Source organism: Pristiophorus japonicus, chromosome 5 (genome assembly GCF_044704955.1).
Source record: "Pristiophorus japonicus isolate sPriJap1 chromosome 5, sPriJap1.hap1, whole genome shotgun sequence".
NCBI lineage: Eukaryota > Metazoa > Chordata > Chondrichthyes > Pristiophoridae > Pristiophorus > Pristiophorus japonicus.
In genome coordinates this window covers 71159133-71185433 of record NC_091981.1, presented here as the reverse complement: position 1 = coordinate 71185433, position 26301 = coordinate 71159133, and the positions used below count along the sequence as shown (strand labels likewise).

At 45.2% G+C, this 26301-nt stretch overlaps 1 protein-coding gene across 1 annotated transcript in view; it reads left to right on the top strand.

The window, feature by feature from the left end:
- Positions 1–17673, top strand: part of gcm2 (glial cells missing transcription factor 2) — a 62893-nt gene extending 45220 nt beyond the window's left edge. The window contains exons 4-5 of the mRNA XM_070879879.1: positions 8018–8143; positions 16351–17673. Of these exons, the coding sequence (XP_070735980.1) occupies positions 8018–8143; positions 16351–17238 (1014 nt within the window). The 3' untranslated portion in view covers positions 17239–17673. The remainder of the gene's footprint in view (positions 1–8017; positions 8144–16350) is intronic.
- The last annotated feature ends 8628 nt before the right edge of the window (positions 17674–26301 follow it).

Here is a 26301-nt window from a genome sequence, read left to right as displayed (position 1 = left end):
GAGGCCCTCCAGGCAACAGACCAAAGTGCGGTGGGAGCAGATAGCCACTGTGGTGAATAAGAACATAAGAACATAACAAATAGGAGCAGGAGTAGGCCATACAGCCCCATGAGCCTGCTCCGCCATTCAATAAGATCATGGCTGATCTGATCATGGACTCAGATCCACCTCCCTGCCCGCTCCCCATAACCCCTTATTCCATTATCGTTTAAGAAACTGTCTATTTCTGTCTTAAATGTATTCAATGTCCCAGCTTTCACAGCTCTCTGAGGCAGTGAGTTCCACAGATCCACAACCCTCTGAAAGAAGAAATTTCTCCTCATCTCAATTTTAAATGGGCGGCCCCTTATTCTAAGATTTTGCCCTCGAGTTCTAGTCTCCCCCATCAGTGGAAACATTCTCTCTTTATCCACCTTGTCAAGCCCCCTCATAATCTTATACGTTTCGATAAGATCACCTCTCATTCTTCTGAATTCCAATGAGTAGAGGCCCAACCAACTCAACCTTTCTTCATAAGACAACGCCCCCCATCTCTGGAATCAACCTTGTGAACCTTCTCTGAACTGCCTCCAAAGTAAGTATATTCTTACGTAAATATGGAAACTAAAACTGCACCCAGTATTCCAGGTGTGGCCTCACCAATACCCTGTACAACTGGAGCAAAACTTCCCTGCTTTTATACTCCATCCCCTTTGTGATAAAGGCCAAGATTCCATTGGCCTTCCTGATCACTTGCTGTACCTGCATACTAACCTTTTGTGTTTCTTGCACAAGTATCCCCAGTTCCCGCTGTAATGCAGCACTTTGCAATTTCTCTCCATTTAAATAATAATCTGCTCTTTGATTTTTTTTCTGCCAAAGTGCATGACCTCACACTTTCCAACATTATACTCCATCTGCCAAATTTTTGCCCACTCACTTAGCCTGTCTATATCCTTTTGCAGATTTTTGGTGTCCTCCTCACACATTGCTTTTCCTCCCATCTTTGTATTGTCAGCAAACTTGGCTACATTACACTCGGTCCCTTGTTCCAAGTCGTTAATATCGATTGTAAATAGTTGGGGTCCCAGCACTGATCCCTACGGCACACCACTAGTTACTGATTGCTGAACCAAGAATGAACCATTTATCCCGACTCTCTGTTTTCTGTTTGTTAGCCAATCCTCTATCCATGCTAATATATTACCTGTGAACTTTTATCTTGTGCAGTAACCTTTTATATGGCACCTTGTCTAATGCCTTCTGGAAGTTCAAATTCTACATCCACTGGTTCCCCTTTATCCACCCTGCTCGTTACATCCTCAGAGAATTCCAGCAAATTTGTCAAACATGACTTCCCCTTTATAAATCCATGCTGACTCTGCCTGACCGAATTTTGCTTTTCTAAATGTCCTGCTACTGCTTCTTTAATAATGGATTCCAACATTTTCCCAACCACAGAAGTTAGGCTAACTGGTCGATAGTTTCCTGCTTTTTGTATGCCAGCAGTGTAGCCCTGATGGCGTGGACGCAATGAAGGAAGAAGTTTAATGAACTCACATGAGTAGTCAAGGTCAGTGAATTCATTTTCAAATGCCATATCCCACAAACTGCACCAATAACCTCACACACTACTCAATTTACCATACTTCCATCACTCAGCTATCAACAACCTCTATCAATCATTGCTCAGACCACACATTTGCATGCTCCATCTCACACTCACACACATACCACTGCTGCAAGCCACACACCCACATCTCACAGCTTGCACACACACTGTCAGCTCTTCAACCATGACAGGGACATCACCTAAATACATTGCACCACATTCACTGACACACTTCCCTTTCTGTTGCAGGAAAAGATGACCCATAACCAGAGGCAGCAAAAACTAATCGGCGGGGGACAGGCCCCTTGGAGGAGATGGTGCTGGCCATTCTTGGGAGGGGCATGGTTGAGCCCGTGGTCAGCAGCAGGGCTGAAACAGAAAAAGATGCTGGTATCATCATACGATTTCCTTCTTCTTACATCCCATCCTCTCTCATTCTGATTTACAATCTGCATATGGTGTAAGCATGCACCTCTTGCTTTCCCCTCCTCCCCTCAACACAATCGTACCTTTGTGCCTTTCTCACTTCGGATAGCCAAGAAATCCAACCTGCCCAGTCAGTGGTTGTAGAAGAAGAGTGAAAGGAGGGTGATGAAGAAGAAGCAACACCATCACTCGATCTGACACTCGGAGCCACCAGCTCAGATACTGGCACTGCATGGAATTTAGAGGGTAACTTAGAGTTGGGATCTGCATGTGGTGAGTCACCGGGCGTGAGTGGGCTGCAGCCAGGGCAGGTGGAAAGGGTTGCACACAAGTTCTGCTGCAGAGGACTCAGGTGAGCACTTCAATGGGGCAGGCTACAGAAGAATGCTGATGGGTATGCACAACAAAATGCTTGGTGCATTCACAGCCCTGCCAGAAAGGCTGAGTGCAATGTCATGGAGCATGGAGAAGTCTGGCACCAATCTTACACAGGGTTTTGCACAGAGCTTGCAGCCCATTCTTTCCAGCATGGAAGGGGTGGGCAGATCCATTAGCGCACTTGTGGACGTAACCATCATGTAGCATCTGATGGCTGATGTTTCAGCTTCCATTACAGCTTAAGCATAAGCCACCCTAAGTCTGAGTACTGCAGCTGAAACTGAAATCATGCCACCTCAGACTGCTCTCATACAGGCTCAGCTTGCTGCCATCATGGCTAGACTTCCAGGGTATCACAGCAGTCCAGCAGTCTGTCCTCCAACAGATGGCTAGGATTGCTGAGGCGCTGCCCTGGCGAGGGGTGTGGTGGTGGCAGTGGCTCTGTAGAGGATGAACCTGCTGTCCTCTCTCAGGATGACAGCAGTCTGCCAGTAACATTACTGTTTCCTGTCAGCCAGCCAGCCCAGACTGGTGATGTAGTCTGCAGTGGGCATACTAGGCCCAGAGATGCTCGAGGTCGTCTTGCAAGGCCATCTGCAGTCTCCCCCACTGAAAGTCAGCAGCTTTCACCAGCCATGCTGCAGCCACTGGGGTAGCACTGCATAGTGTAGGGGGTGGTGTGTGGGGTCAGGTTCACCTCTGACCTTCTGAGCGGTTCGAATCACTCCCACTCCCTGGGTTCTAGACTCTGGATTTATTTGGGGGATGTGATAAAGTGCAAGAGACAACTGGTTTGGTGCAAAAGAAATTTGATTTTATTAAAGGCAAGAAAATACAATGTCAAACTTATAATCACTCAAGTAAAGAACAGTGCATCACACATTCAAAGGGGTTACAGTGAATAATACACCTCCCACCTCCCAATGCCTAACACTGACGAGGTTAAACTCCAGGGCAAACAGGGACTATGCTCACCGATCCTTTACTGGTAGTTGGCGGTGGTTCATGATTTCGGGGTTCACTGGATTCTGTAGGTTCTGCTTGCCATACCCCGAACGTCGTAGAGGACCTCTTACTGCGCAATCTTCAGTTGGGTGGAGTCCGCTGATGTGGTAGGGCGTGTTTTGGATCTATGGGGTATGTACCCACTTTCTTTCGTTAGAAATAGGTTCAAAGTCTCTTTAGGTAATGTTTTCACCTGTTGGTAGTCAGGCCTAGGTTGTAGAGTGGAAATTTTCGATTCTTCCGTTTCTTCCTGTGGAGTTTTGTTTCGAAGTTGGTCGAGCGCGGTGTTTTTGGTGGTACCACGTTGGCTGTGGTCAGTTGCTGCTGCGATTGTGATGTTCTTCCTTCCTTTTTCTGATTTCAGGACATCGAGGCTGGAGAAGCTAGTTAAAACTGCTGCGGTGATCTTTCTCCCTTCTTGATCCTCTATATGCTATGCTGCTGTGTGCATATTTTCTGCTAAGCGTCCCTAGCAGTGTCTTCAGAAGCAAAAGCATGAGCATTGCATTTGTTAAAGCAGGGCCTAGTTACACCTTTGGAGCTGTTCTAACCTTTGCACCAAATCAGCCAGGATTCTGATATTTCTTTGTCATATTTTGGCGAACTCATTAAATGTTAACCTGTCTCGGATGTGTTGATCTTCTAAATCTGTTTTCTTGATGGAAATATTAGCTTTGGTATTTGCAGTGTCTGTCTGTGCTTGGGGTTTTCATGCAGGCTGGATGTGCCATTATTATTATGTATGGGCTGGAATGGTTTTCCAGATCGGGATGGTGGTTAGCTAACTCTGGGTCAGTTGTTGCTATGTTAATGTCTCCTAGAGAGAAGGGTTTTCGAGTCTCCACAATTCTCCAGACAATTTGCTTTAGTTTCAATACCCCAGACAGTTTCAATACTCAAAACTGGCTTCTTTGCAGGATCGTTATCCTTTAGTTCTTTAGCCCTGCCCACACAAACTCAATCTGTTTTGTAAAATCCCAAATTCGATTAAAGTTCGTAGTTTCTTCCATTTGCATTTTAGGATCTCAAACTTTCTGGTAGATAGTTCCACGTTAAATTTCCTTTCCAATGAGTCCAAACACTGGGGGGGTTTTCCGACGAATTTTGCAACCCTTCAATAGGAGCACTAGGACAGGCAAAGGCATACTGAAGACAGGCACTAAGGGAATGCACGAGGGTGTTAGGTAATATTGGATAGATTGATGGATAAAGTTAGATTGGAATGCTTCTATTGTGGTGGCAATGTGGCCAAGAGAATGCTGTGTGGTCAGTAACAGAAGGAAGGCAAGGCGTGGGACTATTGTTGAATGGGGAATTTGGGCTGTGTTCACTCATATCGCAATTGGATGTGTTAATCACAGACAGCCTGGGAAGAAAGGGGCTGTCTGGGTTGTCTCTTTCCTTGCACTTCCTCCTGCTCCTCTTCCTCCTTCTCAGCTGGTCACCGTATGCCTGGTGGCAAGGGCTGTTCCCTCATGATGGCGAGGTTGTAGAGTATGCTGCAGACCACGATGAATCTTGAGACGCATTCTGGTGAGTACTGCGGAGCTCCTCCAGGCAGCAGAAGCATTGCTAAAGGACACCAATGGTCTGCTCTATCAGATTCCATGTGGCAGCATGGCTCTCATTGTACGCATGATGCTCACATGTAGTTGGGTTGCGGAACGGAGTCATGAGCCAGGTGGTCATTGGATAGCCCTTGTCACCCAATAGACATCCTTTAGTTTGTCTTGGTGGCTCAAAGAATGAGAGAACAGTGGATTTTGCAGAATAGCGCGCATGGCTCGGACACCATTTTCTACCCAAAATGGCACCCATAGCGCCGCAATGGAATTTTTAGCCCACTATCTCAACCTTGTCAGCCACAATAAAGTTTACAGCCTGAAAATTCTGTAGAACTATTTGAGGTAGCACAAGTTCAATCTGAAAGAAAGAAAGACTTACATTTATATAGCGCCTTTCACGATCACCGGATGTCTCAAAGCATTTTATAGCCAGTGTAGTTACTGTTGTAATGTGAGAAATCTGGCAGGACTTTCCTCTGCCACTTTGAAATGCCACTGTACTCCTATCAAATCCTGGGAATGGATTCACTTAAATAATTGAGATGGATTTCTCTACCTGTAGTGCTGCATTCATTATATTTTTGGTTTTCTTCTTTGGTGAAAGTGACCACAACATTCCCTAGTATTACAGAATTGAACAATTCAGACATTCATGTTCAGCATCATTCAGTCCCAGGAATAGGATGGATTCCCTCTACTCTGCCTTAATAATGTATCTTAAGCCCAACCCCAGGAGAAAACAGTTGCACTCTTTTCCATTTCCCACACCAGTCGTCCTCTAGGCTATCTGAGTGAGATTGCTAAAATAGCGGCGGTTTTATGTGTTGTAGTGTGATGACTAATAGAAACCGGACTGAGGCTGTCAACAACCATTTCTGCATAATATAGACTAAAATCCAACACAAAAACAGGAAATGCTTGAAATTCTCAGTTGGACAGTTGACATCTGTGGAGCGAGGAGACAAATTAGGGTTTCAGTTTAACCCTTCGTTAGATCTCAAACCCAGTTCTGACGAAATATCTACACCTGATATGTTAACTTACCTGTTCTCTCCACAGACTTGGACTGACGTGCTGAGTGTTTCCAACATTTTCTGGCCTTAATTTAATTTGTCATAGATGACAAGGACAAAGAATAAATAATGGCTGGAACTGGCAGTATGTGAAAGTGAGAAAATATTACACTGAAAAAAAACTGACAACTGTATTACACAGAGAATAACAGATGAATGGGCATGCACACGACAGACAAAAATGTCTTCTGGCATATGTAGATTATAAAATTGTTTAATGTAATATTGTTATATAATAGGAGCAAGTGAGTAAATAGTAAATTTTATGTATTTGCTCCCAGCCTGAGCCTTGCTCACAAGAAGAGCATACTGGGAAATCACTGGCACACTTCCTACGATTTACTGTCCATTAGATGGAAAAATTACAGGCAGCATGTCTGCAGTTCCCTGACAGGTGCTGCTGATAGATGAGGTTCCATGCCAGCAGCATGCACTTGAAAGCTTTCCCTAGTATAACCAGGTTTCATATATTGATTCACGATGACATGCAAGCCGTGATCCTGACCAATGGATCCACCACAGATCCAAATCACGTGGAGACCGGGGTCAAGCAAGGCTGTGTCATCGCACCAACGCTCTTCTCGATCTTCCTTGCTACAATGCTCCACCTCACCCTCAGTAAGCTCCCCATTGGAGTGGAGTTAATCTACAGAACAAACAGGAAATTGTTCAACCTCCGTCACCTCCAGTCCAGATCCAAGGTCGTCCCATCCTCTGTCATTGAATTACAGTATGCAGACGATATTTGCGTCTGTGCACACTCGGAGGTCGAACTCCAAACCATCGTCAACATCTTCACTGAAGTGGCGAGAGTATGGGCCTTACATTAAACATCCGTAAGACAACCTGCCCCTGCCACACAGAACTGCCCCCCGATTATCAAAATCCACGACGAAGCCTTGGACAACGTGGACCATTTTCCATACCTTGGGAGCCTACTGTCAACAAGAGCAGATGTGTTGATGATGAAGTCCAACACGACCTTCAGTGTGCCTGTGCAGCTTTCGGTCACCTGAGGAAGGGAGCGTTTGAAGACCAGGATCTCAAATCCGGCTCCAAGCTCATGGTCTACAGAATAGTAGTGATACCTGCCATCCTATATGTTTCAGAGACATGGACTATGTACAGCAGGCACCTCAAAAGCGCTGGAGACGTACCACCAATGCTGCCTTCGCAAGATCCTGCAAATCCATTGGCAGGATAGGCGCACCAACCTCAGTGTTCTCGCTCAGGCCAACATCCCCAGCATTGAAGCATTGACCACGCTCGATCAGCTCCGATGGACAGGCCACAGCGTCCGCATGCCCGATTCGAGACTCCCAAAACGAGCGCTCTACTCAGAATTCCGACATGGCAAGCAAGTCCCAGGTGGGCAGAGGAAATGCTTCAAGGACACCCTCAAAGCCTCCTTGTAAAAAGTGCAACATCCCCACTGACACCTGGGAATCCCTGGCCCAAGACCGCTCAAAGTGGAGGAAAAGTATCCTGGAAGGCGCCGAACACCTGGAGTCTCTTCGCCGGGAGCTCGCGGAAGCCAAGCGGAAGGAGCGCACGACAACCCAAGCACCCCAGCCACCCGTCCCTTCAACCACCACCTGCCTCATTTGTGGCAGGGACTTAAGATCCCGCATTGGTCTCCTCAGTCACCTGAGAACTCATATTAGTGTGGAAGCAAGTTATCCTCAACTCCGAGCGACTGCCTAAGAAGAAGAAGAAGAGACGAAGCAATTTGAATTGTGCTATTAGCCATTGCGTCAAATTTCATTTTTTATCTTACTGACAGCAAATAATTATAATAAATATCACTATTTTCATATTCTCCATGTGCTATCATATGAAATTATGGGTCAGCCTAATTATATATAACTTTATAAACTTTTTAAAGCAAATCATTTCTCCATAATGTAAAATAAAAATGTTTGCCTGTCAGGGGCTATGTAAGGGCCAAATTGATCAACATTTACATATTAAATACACAGGCTAAAGGAGTACATGACCATCCGAGACCGGAGAGTAAATCGGAAACAGAAGCAAGAAGAAGTGCTGTTAAGAGACGAATGTCCTCCCCACACTTTGCACACAAAAAGAGGCATATGGAATCAGAGGTAGGCGATGCATCAGAGGAGATTTGTTTCAAACTTTGGTATCAATGTCGCAATCGGGTAGATATTCTGCTAATTGCTCAGATGGATGGTAATGATGTGCCTGATATACTGCACATAGCTGTTCTCAGCTAAACCTCCAGATTCAGGCGTCATTGTGTACTTATCCACACCTCATGCCCTACCTCCTGTCCCCCTCCCACCCCAAACGGCAGACTAGCTGTGCGCTGGGAGGTACAGTTTCCTTCACTGCTATTTCAAGGACAACATTGCTATTTGAAATTAATAATCGATAACATTTATAAATTAAAAAAATTAGAACCTATTTGGAGGGTAAACGCTGACATGGAATGGTTGTTTTTGTATAATAATGTTTATGTATTTTGAATAAGGAAAGATTTAATTGTTTTTTTAAAGATTACAGAAATAGGGAGGGGGCGAGGCCATGGAGGGATTTGAAAACAAGGATAAAAATTTTAAAATTGGGATGTTGCTTAACGGGAAGCATAGGGGTGATAGGCGAATGGGACTTGGTACAAGTTAGGGCACAGGCAGCCGAATTTTGGATGACCTCAAGTTTGTGTAAGATAGAATGTGGGAAGCCAGCCAGGAGTGCGTTGGAATAGTCAAGTCTAGAGGTAACAACGGCATGGACTGCTTCATTATCTGAAGAGTTGTGATTGGAACTGAACACTGCAATCATCACCGAACATCCCCACTTCTGACCTTAAGATGGAGGGAAGGTCATTGATTAAACAGCTGAAGATGGTTGGGCCGAGGACACTGCCCTGAGGAACTCCTGCAGCGATGTCCTGGAGCTGAGATGATTGACCTGCAACAACCACAACCATCTTCCTTTGTGCGAGATATGACTCCAGCCAGTGAAAAGTTTCCCCCCTGATTCTATTGATTAAATTATACTAGGGCTCCTCAATGCCACACTTGATCAAATGCTACCTTGATGTCAAGGACAGTCACTTTCATCTCACCTCTCCAATTTTGCTCTTTTGTTCATGTTTGGACCAAGGCTGTAATGAGATCTGGAACCGAGTGGTCCTGGAAGAACCCAAACTGAGTAAGTGCTGCTTGATAGCACTATCGATTACACCTTCTATCACTTTGCAGATGATTGAGATTAGACTGATGGGGTGGTAATTGATTGTGAGAGGTGGTTTTGTGGGTTATGTGGGTGGTGTGATGGGGGGTTTATGCAGACGATGCGGAGAGGTCCAAGAATTCTTAATCTAACTCTGCCTATGATAATGAAATATATAGCTGAGCAGGACAAAAGCTAATCCACCAGTTTAGTGCTCATTTGTTAAAAGTGTCCTGTGCCAAGCGTTACTCAACTGATTAAAATGCAGATCAGAGCAGTGGATTATTTAACAGCCTTGTTGCTGGGTTGGTGCTTAGTCTCCAATGAAGCTTATCCTCCTGGGCAGTCCTCTCTTACAAATGGCAACACAGAGTAAGTTAAATAATATTTTCAGCAAAATCTATGCTGAACATTTGACTTCTCCATCATTGAACTAATGCCAGCTCCGGGGATAAACTAATTCCTACCTGGTCATTTTCATTTGCAATGAGAGAAGAGGAGTGTGAAATATTAGATGAGATAAACATAGTGAGAGAGGAAATATTAAGGGACTTAGCAACTTTGAAAGTGGATAAATCCCCAGGCCCAGATGAAATGTATCCCAGGCTGTTAAGAAAAGCAAAAGAGGAAATACCAGAGGCTCTGACCATCATTTTCCAATCCTTTCTGGCTACAGGTGCGGTGCCAGAGCACTGGAGGACTGCTGATGGTGTACGTTTGTTTAAAAAGGGAGAAAGGGATAGACCGAGTAATTCTAGACCAGTCAGCCTAATCTCGGTGGTGGGAAAATTATTGGAAAAAATCCTGATGGATTGGATAAATCTTCATTTGGAAAGACATGGATTAATCAAGGACAGTGAGCATAGATTTGTTAAGGGAAGGTCGTGGCTGACTAACTTGACTGAATTTATCGAGGAGGTAACCAGGAGGGTCGATGAGGGCAGTGCATATGATGTAGTGTATATTGATTTTAGCAAAGCTTTTGATAAGGTCCCACATGGCAGACTGGTCATGAAAGTAATAGACTATGGGATCCAGAGCAAAGTGGCGAGTTGGATCCAAAATTGGCTCGGAGGCAGGAAGCAAAGGGTTGATGGGTGTTTTTGTGACTAGAAGCCAGTATCAAGTGGGGTTCCGCAGGGCTCAGGGCTGGGTCCATTGCTTTTTGTGGTATATATCAATGACTTGGACTTAAATGTTGGGGGTATGATTAAGAAGTTTGCAGATGACACTAAAATAGGCTGTGTGGTTGATAATGAAGAAGAAAGCTGCAGACTGCAGGAAGATATCAATGTACTGGTCAGGTGGGCAGAACAGTGGCAAAAGGAATTCAATCCGGATGAGTGTGAGATAACGCATTTGGAGAGGTCTAACAAGGCAAGGGAATACACATTAAATGGTACGACACTGAAAAGTGTAGAGAAACAAAAGGACCTTGGAGTGCAGGTTCACAGATCCCCGAAGGTAGCAGGCCAGGTAGATAAAGTGGTTAAGAAGGCATATGGAATACTTGCCTTTATTAATTGAGTTTTGGAATACAAGAGCAAGGAGGCTATGCTTGAACTGTATAAAACACTGGTTAGGCCACAGCTGGAGTATGCAGTTCTGGTTACCACATTACAGGAAAGATGTGATTGCACTGAAAAGGATGCAGAGGAGATTTACAATAATGTTGCCTGGACTGGAGAATTTTGGCTATGAGGAAAGATTGGAGATGCTGAGTCTGTTTTCTTTGGAACAGAGGAGGCTAAGGGGAGATGTGATTGAGATATATAAAATTATGAGGAACCTAGATAGAGTGGATAGTAAGGACCAGTTTCCCTTGGCAGAGGGGTCAACAACCAGGGGGCATAGATTAAAATTAATTGGGGAGAGGTTTAGAGGAGATATGAGGGGAAATGTCTTCACCCAGAACGTGGTGGGGGTCTAGAATTCACTGCCTGAAAGGATAGTAGAGGTAGGAACCCTCAACACATTTGAGAGGTGCTTGAATGTGCACTTAAAGTGAATACAGGGCTACGGACCAAGAGCTGGAAAGTGGCATTAGGCTGGATGGCTCTTGTTCAGCCGGCGCGGACACGATAGGCCGAAATGACCTCCTTCCGTGCTGTAAATTTTTATGATTCTATGTATTATGTTCCGAATAACTCCACAAGACTGTGTTGTAAGCTCAAACCATTGTGACCTTGGTCTCTTTAATGTACTCCAAAGTGAGGAAGCAGCATGGTGGATTGTCTTTTATGCTTGCCCAGGGTGCACAGGTGATCCTTAGGTCTCCCACAGGTGTGCCCCCTGGTGGCAAGTTTTAACATTGGTGAGGTTTGCATACATAACATCACTTCCCCCCCCCCGCTCCCCCACGCCCCCCAGAGTCTTATGTACAAGTTATTTACAGGTTGAGGCGATCTGGCGCTCTCCGGGTCGATCTCCTGAGTTGAAGTCCTGGCCTGGGTGAGTCGGTCGGATCATTGCTGCACGGCCGCGCGGCTGGTCTGATCGGACTGACGGGCATGGTGGGTTCATCCTCGTGGTTGACAGCGATTGCTGGTTGGGTGTGTGTTGGTGGATCATAGATGGTAAAGTCTTCTTCAAATTGTTCTTGGTTGTCCGTGAATCACAGTTTGGTCTGATCCAAGTACTTTCTGCACGTTTGCCCATTCAACAGTTTAACAACAAACACTCTATTCTCCTCCTTGGCTAAGACAGTGCCAGCAATCCATTTGAGACCGTGATCATAATTGAGAACAAACACAGGATCATTAACCTCAATGTCACATGATACAGCCGCGCGATCGTGGTACACGTTATGCCGGTGACGCCGGGTTTCTACCTGATCATTGAGATCCGGGTGGACTAAGGAGAGCCTGGTTTTGAGTGTTCTCTTCATTAACAGTTCTGCAGGGGGAACCCCGGTGAGCGAGTGAGGGCGTGTCCGGTAGCTGAGCAGGACCCGAGATAACCAGGTCTTCAAGGAGCCGTCCGTTACGCGTTTCAAGCTCTGTTTGATGGTTTTGACTGCCCGTTCCACTTGACCATTGGATGCAGGCTTAAATGGGGCAGACCTGACATGCTTAATGCCATTGCGGGTCATGAACTCGTTGAATTCCGAGCTGGTGAAACACGGTCCAGTGTCACTAACAAGGACGTCGGGCAAACCATGGGTGGCGAACATGGCCCTAAGGCTTTCAATGGTGGCAGTGGACGTACATGATGACATTATTATACATTCAATCCATTTAGAGTAAGTGTCCACTGCTACTAGAAACATCTTTCCTAGAAAAGGGCCAGCAAAATCTATGTGGACCCTGGACCACGGTTTGGAAGGCCATGACCACAGGCTCAGGGGGGCCTCCCTAGGTGCATTGCTCAAGTGTGAGCAAGTGTGGCATTGGTGTATGCATGACTTCAATTCGGAGTCAATACCGGGCCACCAAACGTGCGACCTGGCGATAGCCTTCATCATGACTATGCCTGGGTGGGTACTGTGTAGGTCGCGTATAAATGTTTCCCGGTCTTTTTTGCCAGAACCACGCGATTCCCCCACAGGAGACAATCCGATTGGATGGACAATTCATCCTTACGTCAATGGAACGGCTTAATTTCATCTTGCATTTCCCTGGGAACCAGGATGCAACCGGTTCTTGGCACAAGGTCTTGGCTAATCCAGGTCCTGATCTGGCGAGCCGTGACGGGTGACCCCTCGCTCGCAAAAGCATCCATTACCAGAACCAAGTCTGCGGGTTGCGCCATTTCCACCCTGGTGGTGGGCAATGGTAGCCGACTGAGGGTGTCAGCGCAGTTCTTAGTGCCTGGTCTGTGGCGGATTACATAGTTATACGCAGACAATGTTAGTGCCCATCTTTGGATGCGGGATGAAGCATTGGTGTTGATTCCTTTGCTTTCTAAGAGCAGTGAAGTAAGCGGTTTGTGGTCGGTTTCGAGCTCGAACCGGAGACCAAATAGGTATTGGTGCATTTTCTTAACCCTGTATACACATGCTAACGCTTCTTTCTCAACCATACTGTAGGCTCTTTCAGCCTTGGATAAACTTCTGGACGCATATGCAACCGGTTGCAATTTGCCTGACACATTTGCTTGCAACCGACCCCGTACGACGACGCATCACAAGCTAGTACTAAACGTTTACATAGGTCATACAATACAAGTAACTTGTTAGAGCATAGCAGGTTTCTGGCCTTAATAAAGACTGTCTCTTGAGATTTACTCCAAACCCAGTTGTCACCCTTGAGTAGCAATAAATGCAAGGGTTCCAGCACAGTGCTCAACCCCGGTAGAAAGTTACCAAAATAGTTGAGGAGTCCCAGGAACAGACACAGCTCCACCTCATTCTGTGGTCTGGGTGCATTCTTGATGGCCTCCTTCTTGGAGTCCGTGGGGCTGATGCCATCTGCTGCAATCTTTCTCCCCAGATATTCGACCTCTGGCGCCAGGAAAACACACTTGGAGCGTTTCGGCCTGAGCCCCACTCTTTCCAGTCGCTTTAGAACCTCTTTCAGGTTGTGCAAATGTTCGGTAGTGTTGCAACCAGTGATCAAGATGTCGTCTTGGAACATCACAATGCATGGAACCGATTTCAGCAGACTCTCCATGTTCCTCTGGAAGATGGCCAGAACTGAGCGAATCCCAAAGGGGCAGCTGTGGTACACGAACAATCCTTTGTGCGTGTTGATGCACGTCAATTTCTTTGACGGTTCAGCCAGCTCCTGTGTCATGTAAACAGAGGTTAGATCTAGCTTGGTGAACGACTTTCCCCCTGCTAGCGTTACAATTAGGTCCTCTGCCTTAGGTAGTGGGTACTGGTCCTGTAACGAGACTCGGTTGATCATTACCTTGTAGTCCCCGCAGATTCTGACCATCCCATCGCTCTTTAGCACCGGCACGATTGGACTGGCCCCCTCATTGAACTCGACTGGTGATACGATTCCCTCTTGTTGAAGTCTGTCCAGCTTGATCTCGACTTTCTTTCGCATCATATATGGGACTGCACGGGCCTTGTGATGGATGGGCCGTGGTCCAGGAAAAAGATGGATCTGCACCTTGGCGCCTGTGAAGCTGCCGATGCCTGGCTCAAATAACGCCGTTAATTTGTTTAGCACCTGGGCACACGAGGCGCCATCCACTGAAGACAGAGCTTTGATGTCGTCCTAGTTCATTCAGATCTTTCCTAGCCAGCTTCTGCCAAACAGCGTTGGGCCATCGCCTGGTACAATCCATAGTGCTAAATCATGCACCATTCCGTCGTCGGGTACTTTCACTGCTGCACTGCTGATTACAGGTACAAGTTCTTTGATGTAAGTGTGCAGCATTGTGTGAATCAGGCTCAGTTTTGGCCTCTGTGCCTTGTTGCCCCGCAGTTTCTCAAAAGCCTTCTGGCTCATGATTGATTGACTCGCCCCCGTGTCCAATTCCAAAAAGTTAAAAGTTTAACTTTTAACATTATCGGAGGGCTTCCTCTTCATCCTCAGGTTGAGTTGCCTCTCCTGCTCGTTCAACGTCCTCTGCTGACTCTGCCACGTGGTGAGTCAGAGGTCGTTTGCACATTCGCTGGAGATGCCCCATTGTTCCACAGCCTTTGCACACGTCGTGCTTGAATCGACATTGATGGGCTCTATGACTGCCCCCGCAGCGCCAGCATGGTGTTAATGGATACGCTTTCACACCCCACAGCAGCCTCTGAATCACCCTAGGCCTGGCCTCTGCGGTCGTGTAGGCCCTGCCATGTACAGTTCTGCCTGCTGAAGGCATTATTCTATGCACAGTACTTGCCGGTGAGCTTCGATGCTGTGAAGATATCTGTTTCGTGTTGTCGCTCATGGATATGAAAGCTTGGGCTATCGTGATGGACTTGCTCAGATCTAGGGATTCGGCAGACAGCAGTTTGCGAAGAATGACCTCGTGGCCGATTCCAAGCACGAAAAGGTCCCACAACATTTTCCCCAAAGATCCGGCAAATTCGCACTGTCCCGCAAGGCGACAAAGCTCGCCACGTTCTGGCCCTCGGAGCAATGGTGCATGTAAAAGCGATACCTGGCCATTATATGCTCTCCTTCGGCTTGAAGTGTTCCCGAACCAGCATGCACAGCTCTGTCCGTTGGTTTGACCGGTGCCAGCAGATTTTTGATGAGGCCATATATTGAAGACCCACAGACGGTGAGGAGAATCGCCCTGCGCTTGAATGCCATCTCAGCCGTGTCCAGCTCGTTGGCCATGAAGTACTGGTCGAGATGCTCAAAGAAGGCTTCCCAATCATCAACCTCAACAAATCTCTCAAGAATACCAATGGCAGCCATTACCACGTGAAAGCTCGTGATCTGTAACTCGTCGTCAATTATTATGTTCAGAATAACTCCACAAGACTGTGTTGTAAGCTCAAACCATTGTGACCTTGGTCTCTTTAATGTAGCTCTGAAGTGAGGAAGCAGCATGGTGGATTGCCTTTTATACCTGCAAGTCCAGGGTGCACAGGTGACCCTTAGGTCTCCCACAGATGTGCCCCCTGGTGGCAAGTCTTTCACATTGGTGAGGTTTGTATACATAACACTATGATTCAGTAGAAAACTGGCGTATTTTTCTGTGGAAGCTAATTAATAGGGCTTCAAGAAGCAATGCAATTTTTCAACAAAAATTTTTTACTAATTTCACAAACCTTTGTTATGCAGGTGAAAAATGGGGAGTAACAAGAATATATGGTGGTTTCAATGTATCCTGTAGTTTTCTTTCAGTTTTAATTCCTGTTTCTAGCATTTTGGTTAAACAGCAGAAAATATCGCCCTAAGTGCGCAACACTGGTAGTGTGAGTCATCATGTCACCAGACTGATTCTGGATTCAGGGAGACTCAAAATGACAAAACTTTGTGTCACTAGAAAACTGGCAACATTTTATAAATACCTGTAGTTGGATTTACTTTTAAAGCAACCTTTTTCTAGAGAGAAATTTCTGTACTTTACAGAAAGACAAATATTATTGCTGGTAAATGACGGCATTTCGAGCAGTCTCTTAACATCATGTACTTGTAAAATGTGAAGCACAAACTTTCTAGATTTCTTGCACTTTTTATTATAGTTAATCTTTATGTTATTTGCTTCTCTGCAGGCAAATCGATACCATGACAGTGGTGGTCCCTTCAGCAGCCTCCACCACTTGCCTTGTATGGAAGCTCCAGATAGATTTGGCATAATTGCAGAACCAAACTTTCCTATTCCATCACATCATTACTCACCATTTCAAAATGCAGAGCCTTTCAAGCCTGTTTATGATCCCAGCAGCAGTATAGGGGAAACAGCTTCATCACTTCCGAAAGCCTCCAACCCAAGGATCTATGTACCTCGAGGATCCTGTGGCTATGATTTTGCTATGCCTAGTTACATGGGCTCCAACTCTTACCCAGCTCTTTATAAAGATTCAAGTAATATACAGTCTGAGACTGACTCAGGAAAGATGTGTATGCAACTTCATGGATCCCAGCATAGTGTGGGCACTTTGAATGTCCATGATCGGAACTTTGATGGGCGAAGTAAACATCATGGGTGGAAGCAGATATTGAAGGGAGGATACGGGGACAGGAATGAGTGTGGACATATCACACCCAATGCTAGTCATTACTACAATGGAGAATACCCCTGCAGGTTAGGTGGCACTGGGTCTACCCCTTCAGCTTTGCAAACTATCATAACCACAACTACTAAGGTTTCCTACCAAACTTACAAACCTGTGACCAAGTTTGGCGACAACATTTGTGATGCCAAAAATCTTCCAAACTGCAATCACTTGGTAGACACCATATCTCCCACCAGTTACCCTGAGGCAAAGTTCCAAGAAGATAATGCCATGATCAAATCAGCCACAGCCTATCAACAGGAAGGACACAATAAAACAGAGCAGACTGAAGGACTGGAAAGCTACAGATATGGAAGTTATTCCACAAACTCTTACCCTGACCGATTAGCTCACCCCTTCAGATATGATACTGGAGAATACTGAAAATGAACAGACTAAAATATCTATCTAGCTGAGTTTAGATGCCACCAGTGTCGGTGCTCACGGTCCCCAATTAAAAGCACAGTGTTCCTTTGGATTGGTGTATATAGAAAACTACAAAATTTAAATCCACTCAAAACCTGGTTTGCAAGTGACACATGCTATTAAATATTTCAGAATCCTAAGAAGAAGGCCTTGTTTGCATCAAAAAGGAATTATAATTTTAGCACCATTGTAAATTGAAATGTATATTATCTCAGCAAAATGGCAATGAAACCTTATGTTTAAAAATGATCTGTGATTTAGGATAAAATCTCAAAATTTTGTTTAAAAAGCCCAGTGAAACACAGGAAAAGCCTGTGTGGAATCAAACTGAACTGAACTTTTCCCAAATCTATGTTCCACTGCTTCAGCTCTTGGCCAACCTGGAGCATACATCTTACAGATATAAAACTGCAATTTAAAACATTTAGAATTATTAGATTAAAAATTGTAATTGTTAAATCTCATATATTTCTATGCTGATCTCAGTTCATAGTCAATACTCTTGTCATTACAAAAGCTTTTAGTATGTGCACAGTTGAATGATTGGTATAAAATATGATTAAATAAACTTATTAGACTTGTTGTTAAACATGTACAACCCAAGAGACGGTCTGGATATGAGTTGAAATGTTATTGAATGTCTCTGCATCACTTGTCCTTTTATTTAGTTCCTCAGGGAGTGTCTGATAGTGATCAACAGTGGAATCTGGCACATTCCAAATGGGCACTGTGCGACTGGAGTGCTGCCCTGGTGCTCCAAACTTATTGTGAGGTAACCACCCAATTTTCATAGAAGTTGTGGGCCAAATGAGCCTAGTGCATTGGGGCATGCTGCTGGCTTCGGATTCAATGAGGCCTTTGTGTCCAATTTCATTTCTGCATAGAAACATAGAAATTTACAACACAAAAGGAGGCCATTTCAGCCCATCGTGTCCGCACCGGCCGACAAAGACCCACACGGCCCTTGGTCAGCAGCCCTAAAGATTACATATAAACCTATGAACAATGATGGAAAGGCAAAGAGCATCCAGCCCAACCAGTCCGCCTCACACAATTGCGACACCTCTTATACTAAAAACATATACACTCCACCCCAACCTGAGCCATGTGATCTCCTGGGAGAGGCAAAAACCAGATAAAAACCCAGGCCAATTTAGGGAGAAAAAATCTGGGAAAATTTCTCTCCGACCCATCCAGGCGATTGAAACTAGTCCAGGAGATCACCCTGGCTGTATTCTATTCCCTGCAGTACTTACCATTATATCTGTGCAGTCCAACAAAAGATCATCCAGTCTAATCCAGCTCTGGGTCCGTAATCTTGCAGGTTACGGCACTTTAAGTGCCCATCCAACCATCTCTTAAAATCTGCATCCACTAGTCTTCCAGGTAGTGAGTTCCAGATCACCACAACACTCTGCGTAAAAAAGCCCCCCCTCAAATCCCATCTAAATCTTCCACCAACCACCTTAAAACTATTCCCACTCGTAATAGCCCCCTCCACCAATGGAAATAGACCATTACTATCCACTATGTCCAGGCCCCTCAATATTTTCTACACCTCGATGAGGTCTCCTCTCAACCTCCTCTGTTCCTATGAGAACAAACCCAGCCTATCCAATCTGTCCTCATAACTAAGATTCTCCATTCCAGGCAGCATCCTAGTTAGTAACTCTTCTCCGCACCCTCTCTAGTGCAATCCTATAATACGGCGACCAGAACTGCACGCAGTACTCCAGCTGTGGTCTAACCAAAGTATTATACAATTTAAGCATAACCTCCCTGCTCTTATATTCTATGCCTCGGCCAATAAAGGTAAACATTCCGTATGCCTTCTTAACCACCTTATCCACCTGGCTACTTTCAGGGATCTGTGGACAAGCACTCCAAGGTCCCTTTGTTCTTCTACACTATTAAGTGGCCTACCGCTTAATTTATTTCCCTTTCCTTATTAGCCCTCGCAAAGTGCATTACCTCACACTTCTCTGAATTAAATTCCATTTCCCACTGCTCTGCCCACCTGACCAGTAGATTGATATCCTCCTGCAGCCCATGACTTTCCTCTTCATTATCAACCACACAGCCAATTTTAGTGTCATCTGCAAACTTCTTAATCATACTACCTATATTCAAATCTAATTCATTGATTTATATATCATAAAAAGCAAGGGACCCAGTACTGAGCCCTGCGGAACCCCACTGGAAACATCCAGTCACAAAAACATCCATCAATCATTACCCTTTGCTTCCTACCTCCAAGCCAATTTTAGATCCAACTTGCCACTTTGCCCTGGATACCATGGGCTTTAACCTTCATGACCAGTCTACCATGCGGGCCCTTATCAAAAGCCTTGCTAAAGTCCAAATGCAGATTTTTCCTGTCTTTCAGGATTTTTTCCAATAATTTTCCCACCACTGAGGATAGGCTGACAGGCTTATAATTACTTGGCCTATCCCTTTTTCCCTTCTTAAACAAGGGTACTACATTAGCAGTCCTCCAATCCTCCAGCACCATGCCCAGATCCAAAGACGACTGGAAAATGATGGTCAAGGCCTCTGCTATTTCCTCTTTTACTTCGCTCAACAGCCTGGGATGCATTTCATCCTGGCCTGGGGACTTAACTACTTTCAAAGCTGCTAAACCCCTTAATACTTCCTCTCTCACTATATTTATTGCATCCAGAATATCACACTCCTCCTCTATAGCAGTATCTGCATTGCCCCCTTCCTTTGTGAAAAAAGATGCAAAGTATTCGTTAAGAACCTTGCGAACATCTTCAGCCTTCACACACAAAGATTACCCTCATGGTCTCTAATAGGCCCTACCATTTCTTTCGTTACCCTCTTACTTTTAATATATTTAAAGAACATCTTAGGGTTTTCCTTAAGTTTACTGGCCAAGAATTTCTTGTGCACTCTTAGCATTTCTAATATCCTTTTTAATTTTGCCCCTTTCTATATTCCATTAAAGATTCTAAAGTATTTAGCCATTGATGTATGACATAAGCGTCCCTTTTTGTCTTAATCCTCCCCTGCAAGTCCCTAGACATCCAGGGGGCTCTAGAATTATTTTTCGCAGTCTTTTTCTTTAAGGGCACATGTTTGGCCTGAGCCTTCCGGATCTCCTCCTTGAATGCCTCCCACTGTTCCGACATTGATTTACCCACAAGTAGCTGTTTCCAGTCCACTATGGCCAAATCACTCCTTAACTTAGCAAAATTAGTGTTTCCCCAATTCTGAACTTATATTCCAGGCCTATTCTTGTCCTTATCCATAACCAACTTGAATCTGACTGAATTATGGTCACTGGTACCCAACTGCTCCCCCACAAATACCCCTTCAACCTGCCCATCTTCATTCCACAAAACTAAATCCAAGACCGCCCCCTCTCATGTTGGGCTTGCTACATACTGACGAAAAAAGTCCTCTTGAATGCATTTCAAGAATTCCGCACCCTCTATACCCTTCACACTAAATTTGTCCCAATCAATATTTGGACAGTTAAAATCCCCTATTATTACCACCCTTTGGTTTTTAGACTTCACAGCAATTTGCCTACATATTTGCACCTCTACCTCCCTCCCACTGTTTGGGCGTCTATAATACACGGTCAGCAGTATGATCGTCCCTTTTTATTTTTCAATTCGACCCATACGGTCTCATTTGATGATCCCTCTAACATATCATCCCTCCTCACCGCTGTAATAGTTTCTTTAATCAGTACCGCAACCCCCCCGCCCCTCCGCTTTTTACCCCCTGCCAAACCTGCCCCTCTTTCAGCTATGTTTCTGTAATGGCTATAATGCCATACTCCCAAGTATCTATCTGTGTTCTTAGCTCATCCGCCTTATTCGCTATACTCCTTGAATTAAAGTATATATCATTCAGTGCATGAAGACCTCCTTGCTTACTACGCAGAAAGCTCTGTTTCCTCCGCCTTACAGATTTGCTTTCTAGATTCTTGCTATCCCACTTCTGATTTACTTCCTTCCCTTTTGAATTCGGTCACAGGTTTCTATCCCCCTGCCAAGCTAGTTTAAACTCTCCCAACAGTATTAGCAAAACTCCCCGCGAGGATATTGGTCCCGGCGCTGTTGAGGTGCAACCCGTCTGGTTTGTAGAAGTCCCATCTCCCCCAAAAGCGGTCCCAATACCTCAAGAATTAAAGCCTCCCTCCAAGACCAACTTTCCAGCCACGTGTTCATCCTCTCTATCCTTCTATTCTTGTACTCATTATCACGTGGCACCGGTAGTAACCCGGAGATTACTACCTTTGAGGTCCTACCATTTAATTTTCTTCCTAGCTCCCTAAATTCTTCCTGTAGGACCTCATCCATCATTTTACCTATGTCGTTGGTCCATATCGAGCTGTTTATCCTTCCCTCCCAGGATGACCTGCGACGGCTCTGTGACAACTTGACCCTGGCACCAGGGAGGCACAAAACCATTCGGGAGACACGTCTACAGCCACAGAAACGCCTGTCTGTTCCCCAAATTATAGAATCCCCTGTCCCTAGGGCTCTTTTAGAAACATATAAACATAGAAAATAGGTGCAGGAGTAGGCCATTTGGCCCTTCGAGCCTGCACCACCATTCAATAAGATCATGGCTGAACATTCACCTCAGTACCCCTTTCCTGCTTTCTCTTCATACCATTTGATCCCTTTAGCCATAAGGGCCATATCCAACTCTCTCTTGAATATATCTAATGAACTGGCATCAACAACTCTCTGCGGAAGAGCATTCCACAGGTTAACAACTCTCTGAGTGAAGAAGTTTATCCTCTTCTCGGTTCTAAATGGCTTACTCCTTATCCTTAGACTGTGACCCCTGGTTCTGGGCTACCCCAACATCGGGAACATTCTTCCTGCATCGAACCTGTCCAGTCACGTCAGAATTTTAGATGTTTCTATGAGGTCCCCTCTCATTCTTCTAAACTCCAGTGAATACAGGCCCAGTCGATCCAGTCTCTCCTCATGTCAGTCCTGCCATCCCAGGAATCAGTCTGGTGAACCTTCGCTGCATTCCCTCAATAGCAAAAACGTCCTTCCTCAGATTAGGAGACCAAAACTGAACACAATATTCTAGGTGAGGCCTCACCAAGACCCTGTACAGCTGCAGCAAGACCTCCCTGCTCCTATACTCAAATCCCTCAGCTATGAAGGCCAACATCCCATTTGCCTTCTTCACCGCCTGCTGCACTTGCATGCCAACCTTCAATGACTGAAGTAGCATGACACCCAGGTCTCGTTGCACTTTCCCTTTTTCTAATCTGCCGCTATTCAGATAAAATTCAGATAGGGAATGGATGAGCAACAGAACGAGCAGTGGAAGGAAGGTAGTGCAAAGGTCCCCTGCGGTCATCCCCCTCCAAAACAGAAACACCACTTTGGGTACTTTTGGGGGGGATGACTCATCAGGGCAGGGCAACAGCAGCCAAGTCCATGGCACCGTGGATGGCTCTGCTGCACAGGAGGGCAGGAAAAAGAGTGGGAGAGCTATAGTGGTAGGGGATTCTATTGTAAGGGGAATAGATAGATGTTCCTGCGTCCGCAATCGAGACTCCAGGATGGTATGTTGCCACCCTGGTGCAAGGGTCAAGGATGTCTCGGAGCGGTTGCAGGACATTTTGAAGGGGGAGGGTGAACAGCCAGTTGTCGTGGTGCATATAGGTAACAACGATATAGGTAAAAAATGGGATGAGGTCCTACAAGCTGAATTTAGGGAGCTTGGAGTTAAATTAAAACGTAGGATCTCAAAGGTAGTAATCTCTGGATTGCTACCAGTGCCACGTGCTAGTCAGAGTAGGAATTGCAGGATAGCTCAGATGAATACGTGGCTTGAGGAATGGTGCAGAAGGGAGGGATTCAAATTCCTGGGACATTGGAATCGGTTCTGGGGGAGGTGGGACAAGTACAAACCGGATGGTCTGCATCTGGGCAGGACTGGAACTAACGTCCTAGGGGGAGTGTTTGCTAGTGCTATTGGGGGGGGGGGGTTAAACTAATAAGGCAGGGGGATGGGAACCTATACAGGGAGACAGAGGGACGTAGAATGAGGGCAGAAGCAAAAGAGAGAAAGAAGAAAAGTAAAAGTGGAGGGCAGAGAAACCAAAGCAAAAATCAAAAAGCAAAATTCTACAAGGGTAAAGTGTGTTAAAAAGACAAGCCTGAAGGCTCTGTGCCTCAATGCGAGGAGTATTCGTAATAAGGTGGATGAATTAACTGCACAGGCAGCAATTAATGACTATGATATAATTGGCATCACGGAGACATGGCTCCAGGGTGACCAAGGTTGGGAACTCAACATCCAGAGGTATTCAACATTCAGGAAGGATAGACAGAAAGCAACAGGAGGTGGGATAGCGCTGCTGGTTAAAGAGGAAATTAATGCAATAGTAAGGAGGGACATTAGCCTGGATGATGTGGAATCTTATGGGTGGAGCTGCGGAATACAAAGGGCAGAAAACGCTAGTGGGAGTTGTGTACAGACCACCAAACAGTAGTAGTGAGGTTGGGGACAGCATCAAACAAAAATTAGGGATGCGAGCATTAAAGCTACAGCGGTTATCATGGGCGACTTTAATCTACATATAGTTTGACCTAACCAAACTGCAGCAATACGATGGAGGAGGATTTCCTGGAGTGTATTAGGGATGATTTTCTGGACCAATATGTGGAGGAACCAACTAGAGGGCTGGCCATTCTAGACTGGGTGATGTGTAATGAGAAAGGACTAATTAGCAATCTTTTTCTGTGAGGCCCTTTGGGGAAGAGTGACCATAATATGGTAGAATTCTTTATTAAGATGGAGAGTGACACAGCTAATTCAGAAACTAGGATCCTGAACTTAAGGAAAAGTAACTTTGATGGTATGAGACATGAATTGGCTAGAAGAGACTGGCAAATGATACTTAAAGGGTTGACGGTGGATAGGCAATGGAAACATTTAAAGATCACATTGATGAACTTCAACAATTGTACATCCCTGTCTGGAGTAAAAATAAAATGGGGAAGGTGGCTCAACCGTTGCTAACAAGGGAAATTAAGGATAGTGTTAAATCCAAGGAAGAGGCATATAAATTGGCCAGAAAAAGCAGCAAACCTGAGGACTGGGAGAAATTTAGAATTCAGCAGAGGAGGACAAAGGGTTTAATTAGGAGAGGGAAAATAGAGTATGAGAGGAAGCTTGCCGGGAACATAAAAACTGACCGCAAAAGCTTCGATCGATATGTAAAGAGAAAAAGATTAGTGAAGACAAACGTAGGTCCCTAGTAGTCAGATTCAGGTGAATTTTATAATTGGGAACAAAGAAATGGCAGACCAGTTGAACAAACACTTTGGTTCTGCCTTCACAAAGGAAGACACAAATAACCTCCCGGAAGTACGAGGGGACCGAGGGTCTAGTGAGAAGGAGAAACTGAAGGATATCCTTATTAGGTGGAAAATTGTTAGGGAAATTGATGGGATTGAAGGCTGATAAATCCCTAGGGCCTGATAGTCTACATTCAGAGTACTTAAGGAAGTGGCCCTAGAAATAGTGGATGCATTGGTGATCATTTTCCAACAGTCTATCGACTCTGGATCAGTTCCTATGGAATGGAGGATAGCTAATATAACACCACTGTTTAAAAAAGGAGGGAGACAGAAAACGGATAATTATAAACCGGTTAGCCTGACATCATTAGTGGGGAAAATGTTGGAATCAATTATTAAAGATTAAATAACAGCGCATTTGGAAAGCAGTGACAAGACCGATCCAAGTCAACATGGATTTATGAAAGGGAAATCATGCTTGACAAAGCTTCTAGAATTTTTTGAGGATGTAACTATTAGAGTTGACAAGGGAGAACCAGTGGATGTGGTGTATTTGGACTTTCAAAAGACTTTTGACAAGGTCCCACACAAGTGATTAGTGTGCAAAATTAAAGCACATGGTTTTGGGGGTAATATACTGACGTGGATCGAGAATTGGTTGGCAGACAGGAAGCAGAAAGTTGGGATAAACGTGTCCTTTTCAGGATGGCAGGCAGTGAGTAGTGGGGTGCCGCAGGGCTAAGTGCTGGGAACCCAGCTATTTACAATATACATTAATGATTTGGATGAAGGAATTGAGTTTAATATCTCCAAGTTTGCAGATGACACTAAACTGGGTGGCGGTGTGAGCTGTGAGGAGGACGCTAAGAGCTGCGGGTGACTTGGACAGGTTAGGTTAGTGGACAAATGCATGGCAGATGCAGTATAATGTGTTTTTGGGGGCAAAAACACGAAGGCAGAATATTATCTGAATGGCGGCAGATTTAGAAAAGGGGAGGTGCAACGAGACCTGGTACATCAGTCATTGAAAGTTGGCATGCAGGTACAGCAGGCGGTGAAAAGGGCAAATGGTATGTTGGCCTTCATAGCTAGGGGTTTTGAGTAATAGGAACAGGGAGGTCTGACTGCAGTTGTACAGGGCCTTGGTGAGGCCTCACCTGGAATATTGTGTTCAGTTTTGGTCTCCTAGTCTGAGGAAGGATGTTATTGCTATTGAGGGAGTGCAGTGAAGGTTCACCAGACTGATTCCCGGGATGGCTGGACTGACATATGAAGAGAGACTGCATCGACTGGGCCTTTATTCTCTGGAGTTTAGAAGGATGAGAGAAGATCTCATAGAAACATGTACAATTCTGACAGGATTGGACAGGTTAGATGCAAGAAGAATGTTCCTGATGTTGGGGAAGTCCAGAACCAGGGGACACAGTCTAAGGATAAGGGGTATGCCAATTAGGACTGAGATAATGAGAAACTTCTTCATTCAGAGAGTTGTTAACCTGTAGAATTCCCACCATAGAGAGTTGTTGATGCCAGTTCATTGGATATATTCAAGAGGGAGTTAGATATGGCCCTTACCGCTAAAGGGATCAAGGGGTATGGAGAGAATGCTTGAAAGGGGTACTGACGTGAATGATCAGCCATGATCTTATTGAATGATGGTGCAGGCTCGAAGGACCGAATGGCCTACTCCTGCACCTATTTTCTATGT